Source organism: Otolemur garnettii, unplaced genomic scaffold (assembly GCF_000181295.1).
Source record: "Otolemur garnettii isolate 467f Iridium unplaced genomic scaffold, OtoGar3 scaffold00030, whole genome shotgun sequence".
NCBI classification, from domain to species: domain Eukaryota; kingdom Metazoa; phylum Chordata; class Mammalia; order Primates; family Galagidae; genus Otolemur; species Otolemur garnettii.
Genome location: NW_003852425.1, coordinates 10,894,827 through 10,916,423, shown reverse-complemented (window position 1 = coordinate 10,916,423; position 21,597 = coordinate 10,894,827). Strand labels below are relative to the sequence as shown.

The 21,597-nt window shown below is 39.4% G+C and overlaps 1 protein-coding gene across 1 annotated transcript in view; it reads right to left on the bottom strand.

Moving 5' to 3' along the window:
- Positions 1–21,597, bottom strand: part of FBXL17 (F-box and leucine rich repeat protein 17) — a 486,505-nt gene that overhangs the window by 299,885 nt on the left and 165,023 nt on the right. Inside the window, exon 7 of the mRNA XM_012804603.2 lies at positions 9,846–9,976. Coding sequence (XP_012660057.1) covers positions 9,846–9,976 — 131 coding nt within the window. The remainder of the gene's footprint in view (positions 1–9,845; positions 9,977–21,597) is intronic.

Below are 21,597 nucleotides of genomic sequence, written 5' to 3'. Positions count from 1 at the left end.
TAACACAAAACACCATGATCCACATGGTAACATAAAACACTACACTCCATATGGTAACACAACATACCACGTACCACATGGTAACACAACACACTACACCCCACACGGTAACACAACACACCATGCCCTACATAGTAACACAAAACACCACACCCCACACGTTACACCAACCCCACACGGTAACACAACATACTGCACCCCACAGGGTAACACAAAACACCACACAGTAACACAAAACACACACCACACGGTAATACAACACACTATGCCCCACACAGTAACACAAAACACCATGCTCCACATAGTAACACAAAACACCACACCCCACACGTTACACCAACCCCACACAGTAACACTACACACCGTGCCCCACGGGGTAACACACCACATGGTAATATAACACACCACGCCCCACACAGCAACACAAAACACCATGCTCCACAGGGTAACACAACACACCACACCTCACACAGTAACAATACACTGTGCCCCACACGGTAACACCACACACCACACTCCACACAGTAACAAAAACACCACACTCCACACAGTAACATATCACACACCACATGGTAACACAAAACACTGCACAACATACGGTAACACCACACACCCTGCTCCACACAGTAACACAAAACACCACGTCCCACAGGGTAACACAACACATCACTCACCACACGGTAACACAACACACTGTACCCCACAGAGTAAAACAAAACATGACACCCCACGTGGTTAACACAAAACACCATGCACCACATAGTAACACAAAACACCACATTCCACACGGTAACACGACACACCACACTCCACACAGTAACACAAAACACCACACACCACACGGTAACCCATGCGACCAACACTTATGTGCCACAAATTCAACGACACAGTGACATGATGCAGTACTTCATTACAACCACAGTATTTCATCTTTTCTTTAAATATAAAGGAATTCATTTCCAAGATTATTAGTAGCAGTGCAACTGTAATTGTTAATGTAATAAGTTTGCTTTCTTTATACGTCAGTAAGTGAGGAGCAATTTTTTATTGTCTTAAAATCAAAATTTTATTAGTTCAGGAATGTTATACATAAACCTTCCTGTTTTCATGAGGCATAAAGGTTCTGGCTGAAAGTATTCTGTCGTTTTTCATGTCTTCAGAAAATGCCCCCCCGTTCTAAATTTCTGAAAGGACTGTCATACAGAAAATAGCCCAGGCACACGTGTGGCAGGTCTGCCATTTTCAATTATTACCAATCTAGTCCCAGCAATTTCCCCTCTGGTTAAACATGTGTATACCTATCTTCCAAAATATTTCTTTATGCCACTGTTCATAAAATATTTTGGACTGAAGCAAAATCCCTTGCACTAAATTAATAACTAATCACAGGAGATATTTATCATCTCAAGCCTTTTACAAGAAAATTGTCAGATTTAATCACCTTTCTCATATTTTCATTATTTACTGGGCTTCATTTATCATACATTTAAAAATTCTGACAACAGTGAGTTATTTTAATTACCATTTCTGGTTTGGGGAATTAAGAATAAAACAACTCATGGGAGAATCAGGGAGAAGGATGGTATAAATTTGTCTAAGCAGTCAATAAACTATCATCAATTTCATAAAATGAAGATTTTCTTCATTGTGAGCAATTTTAAAACAGATTTGAATTCAGGAAGCCTCCAAATCCATAGGCTTGTATAGCCCTGCAATCATTGTTATATAAAATCTATCCCAGGGAGGCGCCTGTGGCTCAAAAGAGTAGGGCGCCGGCCCCATATGCAGGAGGTGGCGGGTTCAAACCCAGCCATGGCAAAAACTGCAAAAAAAAAAAAAAAAAAAGAAAAAAAAGAAAGAAAAGAACAGAAAAACTATCCCATTGTATTCCATAATTTGACCACAATTCTGATTTTTATACCGCGCAAAACATATTTTTTAACTCCCGCAGACTAGATGCCTGCTGTGTCTGTTTGCTCATCTTTACTTTGCCCGGAAACACCAGCAGCAGCATTTACAGTAACAAATCTAGAAACACACATAACACCCCAGAGAGGCCCTGTGAATTAGGGTTACTTGCAGAAAGTTTCACTTATGCACTATTGACCGCTAGCAACCAGAGACAATGCAGAAACTAAAAACCACCATTATATGTTGGACTATAATAAAAATTCAAGTTATTCTAGTAGGCAAAATAATTTCACCATGAAAAATCAATGAGCCAAACTCACATCAAATTTAGTTTGCATCCCATCCCCTGAATTGGAGTTAAAAATCAAAGCAGCCTGAAACATATGCATCTCATGTAGATTTTCCCTTAAAGTGACTTTACTGGTTAAATACTCTGGTGCTACATGTCAATTAATATTTCCTTAAAAATGATATTTAGCATCTAGACATATAGAAGTAACCAATATCAGAAAAAATATCCAGTCTTATTACCTACCAAGCAACCGAAAAAATTCATTTAAATACTAAATACACTAAGAATCTGTCCTGAGGATAAATTCACAAATCATTTTATAATAGAAACTTTCACTTTCATAGAAAAATATCATTAATTATTTGAAAATTCACATATATTAGGAAAGTATACAGATTATGGCAATTATTTCTTAGTAAAGGTTTATTAAGATCTTGAGTGAAATTATTCCTTCTTTTTAACTGAAAGACAATTTATTCAAAATATATATGCAATATTCTCCTCTACTCTGTAATGGGAAGTATTTGCTATAATTGATAGGGAACATTCACAGACAATGAAATATCTGTGAAAATAAATGTACATCATGACATGCTTAAAAAATACCTACCCAAAAACCATCTGTGGAAATCTTTTTTAGATCAAGTAAGAGATATGTTAAAAACACAAAAACGAACACAACTCTGTATTTTTCCTCAAGCAACCTCATAAGAAAGGAAGGATATTTATAAATGGGAATGTTTGGGAACATTGCTTTTTACTAAAAATAAGCTGTTCTTAAAACTCTACAACTCTACATTTACAGTAATAGATCTAAAACTTATCACCTCTCAGATATCACACAGGGAAAACAGAAGGTAACATTCTAGTCATGTCCGACGTGTGAGCTCAGATGACTAACTCGTCACGGAACCAGGACGTGTGGAACTCGGAGGAGAGCGGGAGCAGCACGGGCCTAACGCTGACAGAACGCTGGGCACAGGCAGCTGACTGTCCTGGGCCATGCAGGACATGTGGTCACTACAGGTCAGAGGCAGAAGAAGGCTCCCTGGGAGACCGTGAGCCCTCAGAGTTGGAGCGTGGGCTTTGAAGGCACAAAATTGGGCTCCAGTGCTGGTTCCCACAGCTGTCCAACATGTCTGGGCCTTAATTCCTTCACTTGAAAATGGGGTTAATAATTCCTTCCTCAGAACTGTTGTAGTGATTGAAAGAAAGGATGAGAGTAACCAGCACAGTGTCTGGCTCAGATTGTAATGAAGTGGTAGCTATTATGTGAATATAAAAGGGAGTAAAAAATACGCTCACCTCGAACTAACGTCACTGGCTTAGACAGACTCCATTCTGTCCCTACAATCCGCCCTGAACTCAGTAAAATATATTTAACTGTCCCTTTTGACAAAATACAAATAGCATAGAGGACATGTAAAACTATTCAGTGGGTCAAAGAAATAAGCTAAAATGCAATTTTACCAAAGCCCCACCAAACCATCCTCGCCACATTATTGGGCACCAACGTATGCAGATGAGACTGCTCCGTGTTCTACAGACATCGGGACCGCGCTGCTACAAACACCACCAGGGAGCTGCTGCCACAGTCAGCATTAGTTTTGCTGCCTCTTTATTTCCAAGTTTTCAGGTTACATAGGAGAAAATCGCTCAAACTTCACACTCGGTACTCCAGGGTGAAAGGTATTCATCTCCTACAGATCACTTAACTTTAACAGAAAACAAAATACTCTCTAACTCAAATTCAACTATGCCTGCTAGATTTAATGGATCGGTTTGGTCCCCTTGGGCAATCTTAAACCTCAGACTCCAGGAGAATTAAGTAATATTAGGGGATTGAAGAGAAATAAAATTCTAAGTCCACTGTGACATGACATTCACAGGAAGATGGTAGCTTATCCACCTAGTCCTTGAACACTTATAAATACGATATATAGCATATGTTCACAAAACAATTCTTGGAAATAAAACACAATGGGCACTCAGCAAATATTTTCTATCACCAACACCTGCTCAAATCCTCTCTGAACTTTATTTCTAAATATCACCATTTTTTATTGAATCAACGAAAATTTGAAAGAAGAAACAAAATAAACATCCAGAGAAGATCAAGGGAGTTAGAAAAATCTTTATATAAAGACTCATTGAGTTTTACAGGAGCCAGGGCGCTGTCAGCCTCACCACGAGGGGTGGTGGAGGACTCTGTCACTCTCCAACCTTAACCTGAAAAAACCTAAAAACCTAAAAAGGGCTTTTTCTATAATCTATATTTAAAAAGGAAAGAAAAAGAATAGTGTTAAAATTTTTCTTAAAACTGAAAACAAAGGAGTCGTGAATCAAATACAAAGCACTGCCAATGCATTTTAAGATTAAACAACTTTAAATCACAGGAACTTGGAGGGAATTTAGTAAACTAGTTCAATCCTTATAATTCGGAAGACTCTTTTACAACACTCTCATTTGAACATTAACTGAGGGTGAGTTGTCTTTGTAGGAAGACAGTAAGTGAAAATGAAGGGTTTAACTTATTTTAAGCTGAATTTCATCTCCCTCTGTAACTACCACCTGTGGCCAAAGTTCTGGTGCCTGAAATAACAAATAACTAATGTAGGTAGACCAATTAACTCTGTATTATTTGTTAGCATATATTATCAGACAATTAAAAATAAATATTTGTGTAAATTCACACCTATTGGGTACAATGTGCACTGTCCGGTGAAGGGCACACATACAGGTATAACTTGGATGCAATCTATGCAAAAATGGAGCATGTACCCCTAATATTCTTAAAAAATAAAGCCATTGAATATTTAAAAAGTAAATAAATATTTTAAAAAACCCTGAATCTCTATATCTGGATTTTAATGAAGGAGAATTCAGCTAGTAGACTATGGCGGGGGGTGGGGTGGGGACAGGCAGATAAATTAAAAGAATGGACCGTGCAGGGTCGGAAGTGTGGTGACTGGAGAAGACAAAGAGAACAGTCACGCCTCGCCCTAGAAAGATTACTGATATGAGCAAATGTGGGCCTAGTATTCCTAGAGCCCACAACTTTTTAAAAGAAGGCCCAGATTCAAAATTCTCATGTAGGCACGGCACCCGTGGCTCAAGCAGCTAAGGCACCAGCCACATACACCTAGACTGGCTGGTTCAAATCCAGCCCGGACCTGCCAAACAACAATAGCAACCAAAAAATAGCCGGGTATTGTGGTGAGAACCTGTGGTCCCAGTTACTTGGGAGACGGAGGCAGGAGAATCACTTGAGCCCAGGAGTTAGAGGTTGCTGTGAGCTGTGATGCCATAGCACTCTACCCAGGGCAACAGCTTGAGGCTCTGTCTCAAAATAAATAAAATAAAATAAAATTCTCATGTAAACTAACCTAATTGTTAAAGGCACTGGCAAAAAAGGAGATTTTTTAAATTGCAGTAGGCACCAAATAAAATAGCTCTATGGACTGGATCTGCTGTGGCCCACCAGTTTATGCTGGAGAAAAACTGGCCAGACCACCTAAGATTTAAAATTCTCCAAATTTTATAGAGTGCACACTAACACAGCAGCTCCCTCAACACAAATACAAGATTCACATAGCAATTATGACAACAAAACTCACATAAACTACAACAACCCCAGCTTTTTTTATGCTTTGTGACTTTAGCTAAAGGACAGAGAATCTTATTTCTCATTCATTTCTGTTGTGCTGTTACTGTATGCTGTCCTTCTCATTCAGGAGCGAGCCTTGCCACCTGCTGATGAAAGGCTCAGGTGCAGACACAAATCACAGGATTGAACTAACTTTTTTTTTTTTCAGGGCCAATATTAAAAATTGAAAATGGGAATATTACATTTTTGATAGTCAATTTAAAAACTGAAACTTTTGTAAAGTTGAAACTTTATCTTTTGTAAAGATCTACTAAATCAATTAGATTTTATTTAGTTCTTACTGGCAAAAAATAATAAAAGAACCAAGTAATTATTTTGCTATCAAGATGCTCAGACCATTCAGTTTTTTATATGTCAGCTTTTTACATCCAAACCGTGTTGCTTTTGGACTCTGCATCAAACATACAAACACGCTGGAGAAAAACTGGATGTGAAATAACAAAAGATTTGTATCAAATACAAATAAATATTTCAATAAACTGAGAGTGGAGGAGATATAACAACCAAATGTTCAATTTAAATCATTGATAGAAATAGTCAGTGTCCTCTTTTCATAAAACACTTGAATTTTATTTGTATTCAAAAGCAATGGTAAATGTCAAATGACTACGAGACCATCCTCTGAACACAAGAAAATATCATACTGTTTAACTCTCTAGACACAAAAAGTGCTTTTAGAAAAAAGAAGATGAAGAGCAGCATGTCTTAGTCACAAGACCAATTCAAAGACCACGGGATGCCCAGAGGCACCACGAGCATAACAGTAAGTCCCCAATTACTGTTGAATTTGGAACTCCAAAAGCAATTGCTTACAGATTAAGAACTTTTGAAACCTAAATCTTGTATATCTTAGATTTATTCTAATACATATATTAGAAAGAACTGAGACAAGCATAGAATTTATCTTGAGGAATCTTTTATTAAAACTAGCAACATTAAAAGCAGATCCTTATAAAATAGTATCTAAAAGTTCCATTATTCTTTAATTATGAAAGAAAATAGTTAAAAAAAAATTTTATACGTAAATGACAATTGTGTGCGAGTCCCAGCAATGAAACAGAAAATTGACTCATTAGCCATTCACCTTTTAATGTTTGTCCCCCCCACCTTTTACGGCAGCAATCATGGAAAAATCCATTGAAAAGCTAAAGAAAAGTCAAACGAGTGGCCTCAGTTTAATGGAAATAGGATGACTTTCCCCGGAACAAAAGATGCTGAAGGGATTAAATGAGAACACGTGTAAAGTGCCTATCAATTACCTGGGTAATAAAGGTCACTTTCCTCCTTTCTATCTTTACAGGGCTCACTATTATCATTAAGTCCTATGTCACCTAAAGAGAGTGACCTGTGAGAACAGCAGGGACTCAGTGCCCCACAGTCTGAGACAGTACCAAGTATTTAGTAGGGGGTTAATAAATGCTTTCTGATTTACTGGAGGATAATAATAATGAACAAATGTAAAACAGCAGCTAATTGATAGGCTAAATGCATTAGTGCATTCCAGTGCCCTCTATATGGAAGGTTACTAACCCATCTCAGCTAAGTGCTGAAATTATAATTAAGTCTGATGGGAAGTCCTAGATTTATACCAATATAATTACAAATATTACTTAGCTTAGTAATACAGTACGGTGAGAACAATGAGATGAGTAATTTAGATGATACTGCAAAGTGGGTTTTAATGTTTGAAACTTCTATTACAGTATACAGGGTAAGTGCAAGTAGTGTAATTAAAACCCAAAAGAGCCTGATCTTTAAAACTCTACTGCTCAACCTCATTCAAATGCACGCTTTCTCAATTAATCCAAACTTTTCCATTAAAAACATAAAAATATACTTTCAATACTTGCAAATAAATCTCTGCAATACATATATTTAGAATCGCACACCAAATAGTTATTTCAGTTAAGTAGGAAAAAAAGATTGAGCTATCACGAGGTTTGAGGACTGGGAGCCCAACAAAGGCAGAGGAAGACGAATAAGTGAGGCCTGCTTTTTCATTTGTAAATTCCCCAGTTATGACTAAATAAGCATTTAAAGAGGAAGAAGGCTATAAATCCACCCCTCCCCCCAACTCTGTGTTTAAATGACACAAACCTAAGCGAAACGCTTACTTAGGAGACAACCCACATAGTCATGTATGACCCGCATCTCATTTACCATTTACAGTAGTCTCCAGTCAGCGACTCTGCTACACACGTCAGGTGTACCAGAAACTGTGGTGAAATACAATGTGCTGTACAAACAGTATTCTCTTAATTCAATGCATCACTAAAAAATTTAACACAACAATAAACTAATGTTAAATACCTGAGGTATATAACGTTTATGTACTTTATTACAAAAAGCTTTTTAAAGAGTATTTTAAATCATCATATAACTTTCTATATGGAATATTGATTGTAGAGAATTTTATGTTTTAAATTTGTAACATTCAATTTCCTTTAGATTTTGATACACTTCATATAGCAAATATTACTCCTAAACAACAGGCGCCTCTTATAAATGATGATCATGCATCCATTTTAGATGAGTAAATTTTTCAAGAAAAATTTTACTTACAAGTCACATCAAGGCTGTCATGTAATTTAAAGAATAATTCAAGGTAACTTAAGAACATGTCACTAGAATTTACCATAATTGGGGAAAATGATTTTCCCAACAGTAAAATCTACATGATTTTACTGTTAAAGTATAAAAGGAAATTGAACGGGAGGATGTTTTGAATTTAAAACATTATCTGACAAAAGCTTAACTATTTCTCCTATTTTTAAAAGAATATTTTAAAAAATAATGTAAACAGGTTCCAATTTTAGATAAAATAGTGCTTTCTATTTTTAAAGAAAAATATTTTTGGCGGCGCATATATATATATAAATTTTTTTTTTTTTACTCTTTTAGGGTTTTTTCGGCCAGGGCCAAGTTTTGAACCTACCACCTCCAGTATATGGGGTTAGAGCCCTACTCACTGAGTCACAGGCACCACCCAAGGTGGCCTATCTGCCTATCTTTTAAAAAATTTCTCAAAAAGCTATGATCAAAAGAATCCTATCTCATACTTACAAACCCACCTAATCAGTCGTGCTAGTGCTACGATGTTGTTGTTTTCATTATAATAATAAACTTTCAAGAATTTCCCTATAAGTTTTTCTTGCTTCATGCAATACTTCAAAGAAAAATGTTTATCATCATTTATAAGAAAAAAAGCCCCACTATATACATTTTATACTATATCATGTGACTTCTATTTTTAAAACAACACACAGACACACACACCCTGTCCCATGTAGCTGAGCAAGCTGAAACTTGCACAGGTGAATCAGAAAGGTCACTGTCAACTATGTTTCTTCAAAGTGAAATAATGGACCGTAAGACTGTCCAAACAGTTCCATGGTGACACACACACATACATTTACATTATGTATGTATATACATATACCCACACACACATATGGAGAACATATGGCCATCCCTAGCCAGACATGGTGGTGAGCAACTATATATATAGCTTGGTTACTTGGGAGGCTCAGGCAGAGGGATGGCTGGTGCCCTGGAGTCCGGGGTCAACCTAGACAACATAGTGGAAAAAAATGCTGTCCTTAAGAGCCTAAAGGCACAATGTTTGAGACAGTTCCTCAAAATCATTTCTCTGAAAAATGAAGAGTAAATCCAACTACAAAAGTTGCACAAATATTAAAATGACAAACAATCTGTCCTGTATGGATAACAAAGAAAAAATCCAACAGACTACTGTTGCTATAACATTGTGTCAAAGCACCTAAAAACTTTGCTGCCCTTATAAGCAACGGATCCATTACCAGGATAGGTCTAGAAGGTTTTAAAACCTAAACACATCAATTCAAAAAGGCAAAGGTGCGTTCAGTTCATAAAGTTGACACGCCTTGTCCAAATGATAATCAGCATTTGCTACGTTTTCCTCTGGAAAGGGTTTTTAAGATGTTATGTAGCAGTTACCTGTCATTTATGATCCAGTTCAGACAGAGATTGAGAGAGCTAAGATTTTTGCACCTCTTGACAATTTCCATCACGGTTTCATTATCCAGTTCAGTGATGTGACGTAGGTCCAAGCTGGAAAGGTTTCTTAGCTAACGAGATAAAACAAAAGATGAAAAAGGTAAGTCCTACATTTACTCTCAAAAATTATAAATGTAGTTTATTACAAGACAGAATATCACCGTAAAATATTTAAAATCTGTAAATACTCCAGAAGCTCTTCAACCTCGTTTATCTAACATTTTACATAATAAATTAAAAATGAGTACAGAAATCTATGAGTATATGAATGGCAACAACGTTAAGATAAAACAGGCTTTGTTGCAGCATCATAAACATGAGGAGTTAGCAGTCTACGGTGCGATGGGTGGGAAGGTGCTGACCACGGGACACTGAGGACACACAGCCTGACGGGCTGCCCTCACGCCACCCACGTCAGACAGTACCTTCACAATTACGAGGCCACTTCTATATGTTCTCTCATTTATAAAAGATGAAATCTGAGTAAATGGTTAATCCAGAGACAGCTTAGTGATATTTAATCAATTATGCTGTCATGAGTATTTCACCATGAAACAACATACATGTCTGAGAAGCAGAGACTTTTTTCAGCTTTTCTCTACCCCTTTCTGTTTATTTCCTGCCTTCCCTGATGCTTGATGTCTAAAATAAACTAATGATACCTTTTTATGTAAAGGTGATAGGATCTCAATTATTCTCTTCAAATAAGCTACATTTTCAAATATTCCGCTATTTTTATTTAATAACATGCAAAGAATTAATCCGGAGGCATGTGGCAGATGCCATACCCCTCTGACCAAAGACGTCTATGCCCTAACATGTTACCTTACCAGGCAACAGAGAATCTTCAGCTGCAGTTATGGCTGTACTCTAGAGATGGGGACATTCTCCCAGGTTTCCCTAGTCAGCCCAATCTGACGGTCACAGGAGCCCCTCCTGAGCAGATAACCTTACCCAGCTTAAAGTTGGGAGATAGGATGGAAGACGCAGGAGACATTTAAATCACAAAAGGGATTCAACCCACATTTACTAGCATTGAATGTAAAAAAGGGGCCCCAGAGCTGAGGAACAGGGGCAGCTCTAGAGCTGGGAACAGCCCTCAGCTGACAGCCAGTAAGGAAGAGGGACCTTAGCCCTGAAACCCTAAGGCACTTAATCCTGTCAAAAACCTGAGGCAGCAAGAAAATATATCCTCCCCCTGAGCTTTCAGAAAGGAGCACAGGCCAGGCGATACCTGAATTCAGCCTGCTAAGACTATTGTCAGATGGACTTCTAACGTGGAGACAGTGAGATGATAAATGTATGCTGTGTCCAACTGCTAAATGTGTAGCAGTTTGTTACCCAGCAGTAGAAACCAGCACATGGTATTTCCAGAACCTCGAGGTCGCTTTCCCAGGAGGGGGTGTCTTCTCTAGGCTACTGCAAAATCCTCCCACAGAGGGGGCAGGTGACCCCTGCCGGGAACAGACTTACAGGTATAACCCAACTACCAATGGCCTCAGAGAAGTGAAAGAACTAAGTCCCACCTGAGCAGCAGTTCAGCTTAAACCCCAAAAGAACAGATAGAGACTTGAATCTCCACACAAAATGTTCTACATTTCTGCTGTCCAGTATGGTAACCACACGCAATAATCAAATGCAACCCGTGTGATAGGGACCTGAATTTTAATTTTATTTAATCTTATTCCATTTCTACTTAATTTTTATAACTGCATGTGACTAGGGGCACAGCTCCAGATAATGGTCGCTGGAGCAGTGGGGGGGGCTAGTCAGCCAGGCAGTTCTCACCCCTCTCTCCACCTGAGCTGTACAGACTTTAGAGTCACCGCTGCTGTCCTCTGAAGGGTGCTGAAGAACTGTACAGTGAAACACGATGCACAAAGGTCACAACAGGGGCTTTCTGATTGAGTCGGTGAGCTTCTGGAACGGTTGCTTGTATGAACTGGTGGAGAGAGAGCTTCAGGTAAACTTCTCTGCAATCGGCTCATCAGGCCAGATGCCTGAGAAAGTCACATCGGCCAGTGTGGGACTCAGGAAAATGACACTTCAGAACGGAGGCAAGACCAGGAAACAAGAAAGGGCTCTGGCAAAGTTCCTGTTCAGTCCCCATGGGCTGAGGGCTGCACCAACATCAGCACATGACTGGGACTTGGCAACCAAACCACACTGCAAGGAAAGGGGCTCAGCCTGGGGTTGATGGCACAGGCCCTTCCAGCTGTCTCAGCAGCTCCAGGCAGCGGACCAGTCAGAACCAGGGTCACCTCCTTTCCTGTCAACTCCTTCCTCAAAGGTCTCTTTAATCTCCTTACAACAGTCAACACCGAGCCCAGGGACCAAAGGTGAGCTGTTTAAACTCTCAAGGTCTGCCCCAAACAGCTCCCAGTCCTTGTATCTTATCTCTCATTGTTGCTAATGTTTTCTTAAGTATCTAAAGAGACAAAAAAGAAAGAAGTATATGGAAGATAAACTAAATAGCAAAATAAGCATCTGTAATCTTTCAGACCTCACTAAAACTCACTAAGGAATCAAAGGGCTAATGCATGATTTTGCTGTCTCCCAGTACCTGCCCCATCCCCATGAGACGGGCATAAGAATTGAAGTCATCCACAGTCATGGCTGGGCTTGGAGTAAGAGGAAGGCTTTAAAAGTCCAGTGCGTGGTCTTTTATGTACAAGAGATACCAGGAGCATGGGGTAAGATGGCAAAAAAAGAAAGAAAAGAAAGAAAGAAACTTGCCAAATAGCACAAATCTAAAAGTCTCAGTGTTTTGTCAATTATATTTGGTGTTGTTATTTTTCATGAGAGATAGGAAACCAATGGTCTGGAAGCAGCTATGCAGAGCACAGAGATCCTGCCCCCACAGCCTGACTCCGAGAAACACGGTAAGAAAATAACCAGGTGTAGTGGGCAGAATTCTAAGACGACCCAATAATCCATGCCTTAGTATAACATCTGCCCCTTGAGCATGGCAATACCTTTGAATAGAGTAGGATGCCTCATTAAAAGCAAAGCTAAAGAGATTTCACAGCAATAATGGTCCCTGGCCAGTTGGCACTGAATGAATCAAAAAGGAAAGTATTCTGGGTGGGCCTAACTAAATCAGTTCAGCCCTTCAAAGGGATCTGGAGGTCAGAGAAATTCCCCTTGCTGGCCATGCAGAAGAAAGTGGCCCTGTTGTGAGAAGGCCTGTGAGAGGCCTCTAGGAGCTAAGATCAGCTCCTGGATGATGGCCAGTCAGAAAATGGGGAGTTTAGTCCTATAATGACAAGGAACTAAATTATTTCAACAACTACATGAGCTTGTTAGTAGATCTGAGGTCCAGAAAGAAAAACATCCTTAGTTGAGACCCTGACTGCCTTGTGAGACTCTAGACAGGGGGCCTACATTAAGCAATGTCTGGACTCCTGACCCAAGGAAATAGTGAAAGGATCAGCATACACTGCTTTACGCTGTTAAATTTGTGGTACTTTGTTGTATAGGACGGCCACTGAGGGCATGTCTAAAAAGAAGCCAGGCCCCACTTAAGACAAGGGGAATATCCTTGGCCCTTTCAAACACTGAGGCCTGGTGGCCCTTCTGTGCAACACACTCCGGCAGACGCACAGAGGAGGGTGTGGTCCACTCTGCCTTCTCCTCCTCAGCTGCCAAGAAAGCAGCTCCTGGAAGACTGTCAGTCCTGACCTGGACCTTCCTTAGCTCCATCTTAGAGAGAGACAGAGAGACAGTGAACAAGATGGGGTGGGGGGTATCACTAAATTTCTTAGAACAACCCCTAGTCATGGGAAGATGGGTTTAGTGGAATCACCTCACAGAAATGTCTGCACAGCCCCTGGCTTTTACTCAATTCATACTTTTGTCAGTAATCACATGTTTCCAAATATTGTTTAATAACACAACTATCTTTGGTTTCCCTAAAGTTTCATTTTTCATGAGATTTTGCACTAGGCTTAGAGAAGTGGCCAAAATGGTTTCTTTATTGAGCAAAGTTGGACCTGGGCATGCCAGGAATCTGACCTTCCTCTTACTACGCTCGCCATACTTCTATTTTCTGTTTAAAAATCACCATTTTTTAAACCACACTATCACTATAGTTAGCTTCCTTTACAGGATATTTTTGGTCCTCACACCCAAAAAGTGGTCATCACTTTTGGAGATGCACTGGTCCAACAACAGGTGAAGAATCAAATGGCCCCTTCGAGCTGCAGATGCTGGTGGCTTGTTGAGCTCATGTGCTGACAGCAGCCCCATGTGGGTCTAACAGCAAAATCAGAAATTAATACATTAAGGGGACCCACAGGGCTGCTTGAAAATACTTTGATGCATGACTCTTAAACCTGTAAGTGTTAAGGATTAATTTTGCTGGGATAATCACATGTATATGTGAACTACTGACTATAGCCATGAGTAATACACATACAGCATCATTTTATTTTCCTAATTACTCTTTATTATAGACTATGGGAATATGCAAAAATTATAAATGTTTTATGTAGCCACACAGATTTCCCCGTACATGCAAATTTGGGTGTACAGCACAGCTGCTGACAGAGTCTTGCTGTGACTTCTTCTGTATCTCTTAGCTTCCTTCTTTGTAAAGCATCTCTTCATCACAACAGTGTCAATGCCACTGAAATGCACACTTAAAAATAGCTAAGATGGTAAACTCTATGTTAAGTGTATTTTACCATGATTTTAAAAAATCAGTTCATTAATCAGAAGATGGTGAGACCATACAATAAAAAGTTGTACAAAAGAAAACTGAGTTTCTTGTGCCAGTTCAGTTCCTCATCCCAGGAAAGATAACTGAGGGCCAAAGAGGCTGGAATAACTGTCAAATCACAGATGATGGGGAGAGAGATGCTAGAGAACTTAAAACTGTTTTATAGACTTGCAGAAATCCAAAGAAACCTCCTAGAATTAATCTGTAGCAAGAAGTAACAATGCTATGACCATCTTATGCGACTCTGGAACTCTTGAAACCCTGCGTCCAGGTGCGTTCTTCAGTGTAAAGCTCTGAGCTAGATGATGACACTGAGGCTGCTGTGCCCTTTAGTTCCTGCCCATAAATGGAACATTTGTTCCCTCCCAGCGGGGCGCACACGTGTCCATGAGACGCAGGTCTCCTTCGGCTCCCACACTCCAGATTCTAGTGGCATCCTGAGGAGTATTTCACTCACAGTTTTTCATGAGCGGACAGCCACTGACCGTGTTCACATGACCTTGCCTATGACCACTCTGGCCAACTCAACTTGAAATACGACAGTATCCATAGGCAGTTTCAACAAACTAATTTCCAGTAACCACCATCATTCTAAGAAACAGACCCAGGGCCTCCGTGAGGTGAGACATTTTTATTCAAAACTCCACAAACAGCTCTGTCAAATTCATCACATTCCTTCCCTGGCAATGAGAATTTCATTACAGTGCCCTCCTGTGTTTGATAAAACACTACCAAAAGTAGTCTCTCACAGTCTGGAACAGATCATTCCATTTAGCAAACTGACATTTTAATTAAACTTACTTTCCTTATAATTTACTGGTAGTCTTGGGCTATACAAATCACAAAGGGATTTGAATAAGCAAGCTGTATGACCAAGATCTAAAAGCTTCATTCTGATTTGCAAACATTTGGTAAGGCAATTTTTTAAAAATACCCAAGTCAGAATGTAGAGTGTAGGTTATCACCTTTCAGTTCAGTACTGCATTTATTATAAAAAGTATGACTTCTATCTAATTCATGCTAACGAGTAAAATTAGTCAATGATATTGACTATGAGATTAGTCACCTCAAATAGCTTCTGAATTTTCTTAAGATCCTGGAAAAGTATAATGAAATAAAACCTCAGGTATGCAGGTTAACTATGCTGAATGAACCAACAAAAGGCTGACAGGACCTTGGCAAAAGCATCATGGATTCTACCATTTCAGGCTATGGGAATAATTCCTGTGAGACAAGTTGGAAGAAGTAATTTTTGGAAAAAATAAATTTTTGTATAGTTAAATATGTACAAATGTCAATTAGTATATGGATTCTTCTTGCCAGCACTACAGATATGAGCTTTATTGGGACCAGGTTTCTGAGCAATCACCTGTAATCTTTAGAGAGCAAAGTCAAGGGTTAAGACAGGCTGCCTTGCTGATGAAGGGACCACTGGGGCTGGAGATCAGCACCACACATCCTCCGCCAAACACCTGTTCAGGCTGTTAAGATGGGGACCACGGAGAGTCCGGAGGCAGAGGAAGACAGAGAGGTCAGGGAAAGGCATTAGTTATAAGAAACGTGGGGAGAGACAAGGACAAGGAGAGAGACCCAGGGAGAAAGGGAAGGGGCTTGCAGCACAGATCACGTAAGGTAGAATATGGGGGTGGGGGACTGCTGGGAATGGAAAAAAAGAGGCACAGAGAACTTCTGCCCCAGCATAGGAAGACTTCCCCACCTGGACGGGATCTGATCTCTATACTCAGAAAAGAACTTAGTTGGAAAAGGGAGGAGCAAATGGCTGCCTTCTACTCATCAACTAGGCCTGCATCTCGGCTTGGTTAAGGCTGTCATTTGAGACACCATCTCTACTAAGAACAGAAATAGCTGGGTATCAAGCCACACACCTGTAGCCCCAGATACTCAGAAGGCTGAAGCAGGAGGATCACTTGAGCCTAGGAACTTGAGGTTGCTGTCAGTTTTAATTACCCACTAGAATCTTGCCTGGGCGCAAAGTGAGACTCTGCCCCCCACCCCCAAGAAAGCTTGGCAGAGACAATAAAAACTGCCAATGCTATCCATGAAAATCTGACTTCCAGTGGCTACCACATTAACTCTCAGGCACCTTCTCTATGTCTTCCCTCCCATCCGCTGCCTTGCTAATCACCCTGGGATTCTGTGTCTCCATCATTACATATTTTGAAATCTGTCTACCATTCTCCTGCTGCATGTGACATGTCTCTCTACTTTGTGCACATCCTGCTTTGTTTTGTAGTGTGTTGTGCTGTCCTGCTTCTCCTTGGAGCTGTACCCTCTAACTCCCTGCCACAGCACCAGCCAGACTAACCTTCCTTAAACAAGTTGGGTCCTGTCTCCCCTACTCTCCACAGGCTTCAGGAAACAAAAATATTTCTGCTGTAAAGAGGAATCCGAAAGCTTCCACATCAAGGCTCTTCACCCTCCATCCCTACTATTCCCTGACATCTTGAGCTACCTCCAATGGCTGCCCCCCATATTTTGAGACATTGTTCTCACTGTGCTCAGTGAACTGTGTTCGTTATTTTAAAGCTGCTCTCACTTCCCTCACTTTACTCGATAACTTGGGGGTGTCTCTGCCTCTTCTCTTCTCCCTCCCACTTAACACTGACCAGCTCCAATCTCATATTTTCCCTCAAAGCCTCCTTGATGGCTTTGCAGAAAGGAAAAAAATAAAGTCTTGGAATTGTATTTGCCTCAGTGCAAAATATTACTAGGCAGTTCCCAACATACCTATGTCCTTTAAATCGGGAATCAATATTGGCAACAGATGCCAGCAGAATTATTTAAAAAATAGGTTACGGGGCTTAAGAGAAAAGGAAGAGTCAAGGGTGATTCCAAAGTTTCTAGATTGAGCTACTAGAAAGTATTGTTGCAGCGGACCAAGACACTTTGAGGGCAGGTAGGAAAGATAGGTTTGCTTGGAATATGCTGTGTCTGAGATGCCTGGATATCTAGGGAGAGATACCAAATATTCAGGAGTCACCAACATATAAATGTCATTTACTCTTCTAAATTGAATATATATTAGTTATTTGTAAGAGTTAAATGTATTAAGTTAGCTAGTTATAAACAGTAGTCTTACAATTTATAGTCAATGAAAAATAATTAACTGATTAATATAAAACACATATATAGCAAAAAAAAAATAAAATAAAATAATGTACTACATCTAGCCTAATTCTACCAAAATTGTGTTAACAGCAATAGTATCCCCAAGTGACCTAGGGCGGTTCCAAGGCTGGATTCACCTGCTTGCCTATTAAAGCATAATTCAGCCTTCGAAGCCCCAAAGCCTCCATGAAGCCTCCTTGGATACCCACATTCTGAGCAGGAAGTTCTGACCTCTGTACATACCCTGATGTTGCTCACTGTTTAACCATTTGGTCTATTAAGTGTATGTTCCTCCCATCACAGTCAAAAGCAAGCTCCTGCGAGTCAGGACCAAGTCTTACACACGCCTGTGCTGCCAGAGAGTACACGGTGCTGGGCACGTCAAATACATTTCTGACGTGCTTCTCACTGGCTGAGTAACCTGAAATCAGATTTGAACTTTACAGGTAATTTCATTCACTGAAGTTTCCAGAGAAACAGCGCTCTGTTCTTTTAACGACATCAAATGCTGGACCTACAGCTCTGATACTACATGTATCAGATAAAATGTGTTCTATCTGAACGTAAATAAAATGTAAGCATTAAATAATAAAAAAAAAACAACATTCTCATTCCACACAATTAAAGGTCATCTCAGAACAAGAATCATAATGAGTTCTCTATTTACATATTTGTTCTTCAAATGCAAAACATTTTTTTAAAAAGCCTCTGTAAGTTGTCAGTTTTGAAGTGTGTGGCAGGAATTTTGAGCAGCTCACCAAAACTGTAATCACTGTCTTCTGCTGCAGAAAAGTGAAATTGCTAATTAGATTTCTGCTCCTTCGTACACCAATTCAGAACGGATGCTGTGCTCCTCCGCGTTCACTCTGGCAGGCAGCACAGTCTCTAATTGACTTTTTTCTAGGACTTTTCTTTCTACCAAATTCCTTTCTTTTCTCCTTATAAAATTTCTAGACCTCCCAAAGAACTACAAACAGTACTTAAAGTTAGCAGCACTAAGCAGCCTTGTCACTTTTTTTTTACCAGCAGGAGCTAAGAACCAGAATTTCTCTTCAATTAAGAAATAAAATATTCATGCTGTTTCACTTAAATAGGAAAAAAATGAAAGCTTAAATAAATTAAGGGTAAATTAAGTCAAATGTGAGTGCCAGCAAGGAGAGGCTGCTGCAGCTAATTGGAATGGCTGTGTATTTCTTTCATTTCCTCATACAAAGTGCAGAAATCTATAAAAAAAGAAACAGTTCATGAAATTTGGAACCAATTTCAGTCACTTGCACCTACGTATCACACTTCAAAGGGTCAAAAGTTTCGGAAACATACTCCAAATGAAAGTTTTACATCTTACTTTTAAAAGTAGTGAAATAACTGGGTGGCGCCTCTGGCTCAGTGGGTAGGGCGCCAGCCCCATATACCAAGGGTGGAGGGTTCAAACCTGGCCCCGGTCAAACTGCAACAAACAAAATAGCCAGGCGTTGTGCCCGATACCTGTAGTCCCAGCTACTCGGGAGGCTAAGGCAAGAGAATCACTTAAGCCCAGGAGTTGGAGGTTGCTGTGAGCTGTGATGCTACAGCACTCTACCAAGGGCAATATAATGTGAGACTCTGTCTCTAAAAAAAAAGTAGTGAAATAACTAAAATGCCTTAGCCCACAACAAAAGTTCACCATATCGAAGCCACGTGACCTATATGTGGCCTCTTTACCTTGACTGTCTTTTAAAGCACAAGTCAAACCATTTCACCTTTATCTATGTTAAGCTGAAAAACAAAGTAACGGCACTAATAATTCTTAAATCTATCTTCCGGCATTCCAGAAATGTCACAGAGATGTTACACCTATTCTCTGATATGTCTTTTTCTTCTTTCCTGGTTTATAGTCTGCAACGTGGTCTTATTTTCCTGTCAAAATCTTAGTTTCACATTCTCATTTGTTGGTCTCAGCTTAAAACCAGGGCTCAGAGTAAAAAATTCCTACATCTTATTTTCAGAAACTAATCTTCCTCTTCTGTGAGTAGGCATCATTTCAGAGTATATGAGAGCCTTCCACTGTTTGAATCAAAACACTGTGGTACACAGCATGGTAAGAACCAGCTGAGCCGCCCATCACCTCTGGGCTTACCAGAAAAAGGTTCCCTAGTCAGTGGAGAAACACGTTGGGGTCCCACAACAAGTCCCGACAGCTTCTCTGCAGAGCACCGTAAATCACCCTGAGGAAACTAGACCACTAGGCCTACAGCAGTGGCTTTCTCCCCGTCCAGTCTTGAAGCTGTTCTTATGTGACTGTATACAGAATTCTCTGCCTTATCCCTGCCCTAAACTCCCCGAAGAGAACCCTAAATCTAAGGAGCCACAGAATCTGGTGCTAAAAGAACCACAATGTAGGTTGAAAAAATGAGTACTTCTTCCACAATCTTTGGCATCCTATTTGACTTAATTATTCATGGTTTTTACCAAAGTTACCTGATCACCAGTGATAGTGGAGGAATGAACACTTTCCAGGTGAAAAAAATCTCAGCAGAGTGGAACTTTCAGAGGGGCGTGTAATGATTCACACTCCAAGTCCAAGTCAATGAATCCCCAAACTGAATGTGATCACATTTGTTTTACTTAGTTTACCTTGTTTTACAAAACAGTTTCAAGAAGAAATTGCATTTGGTTTACAAAGTATTTAAATTTGTAATTAATAAGTTTCGGTTCCTAAATCAAACTTAATGTTAACAGCTAAAAGTGAATGGGCTAAAAATCTAGGTTAATAATATGATATATAGACAGCAAATCAGTCATTGGTTAAGAAATGATAATCAAAAAAGCCTTTATGATGTTTTCCTTGATATTAAATAACATGGAATGTGAAATTATGTTATCATTGAAGTAGATAATACAAACTTTTCCAAAATGAGGTATAAAATTTATGACTTTGATTTATTTATTAAAGCACTACTTTTTGACTCAAAGAACTGTCCCATCTGTAATACTATTTTCTCAACCAATTCTGTCCACTTATGAGGTCAAAAGCTTCAACCAAGCGAAGTGAAACTGCAAATGACAATATGTAGTGTATATCTAAGGTAGGCTTTAATGTCAATTTATGACTTACACCTTAACATTATAGAAGTATTGACATGATGACATTTTATTTTTAATTGTCAGTTAAAGCCATCTAATATATAACTTTAAATAACTAGTAACCAATAACTCAAAAACAGTTAACTTCTTCTTTAAAGATTTTTCTTTACATTTGCCTCTGTGGATTGACATTATAGATTACAGCACTGAGAAAACATCTCAATTTTGTTTTGGTGAGGAGCATGTGTGAAAACTCTTTCTCTAAAATTAAGCAGCTAACCCTCCACCCTATTCTTGGGATGCACCACGACCTTGCAGCTTTATTTTTCTTAATCATCTTGTAACTGGCTGCCCTTGCCTGTCAAGTTACAGCTTGTCTGGATGCGGGAAAGCAGTCTAGTTAGTGGTAGTCTAAGGACTGGTCAGGTCTAACTGAAATCTTATATTATGTCCAATTCTCTCCCTGGTACTTTGATCCCAATTGTTACACTGCCCTTGGAAAGGAAATAAATATCAGTTCCATTATCTTAAATATGTTCAAATTTAAGAAACGCAGAATGACAGAAAAGATGTATCAGCCAGGGTCAAACCAGAGAAAGAGTTGGCACTATAAATAAAAAATTAAATGAAGGGAATTTCATTAAGAGAATCGGTTATTCATGGAATACTATGCAGCCAGTAAGAAGGATGGAGACTTTACGTCCTTCATGTTCACATGGATGGAGCTGGAGAATGTTCTTCTGAGCAAAGTATCACAAGAATGGAGGAAAAAATATCCAA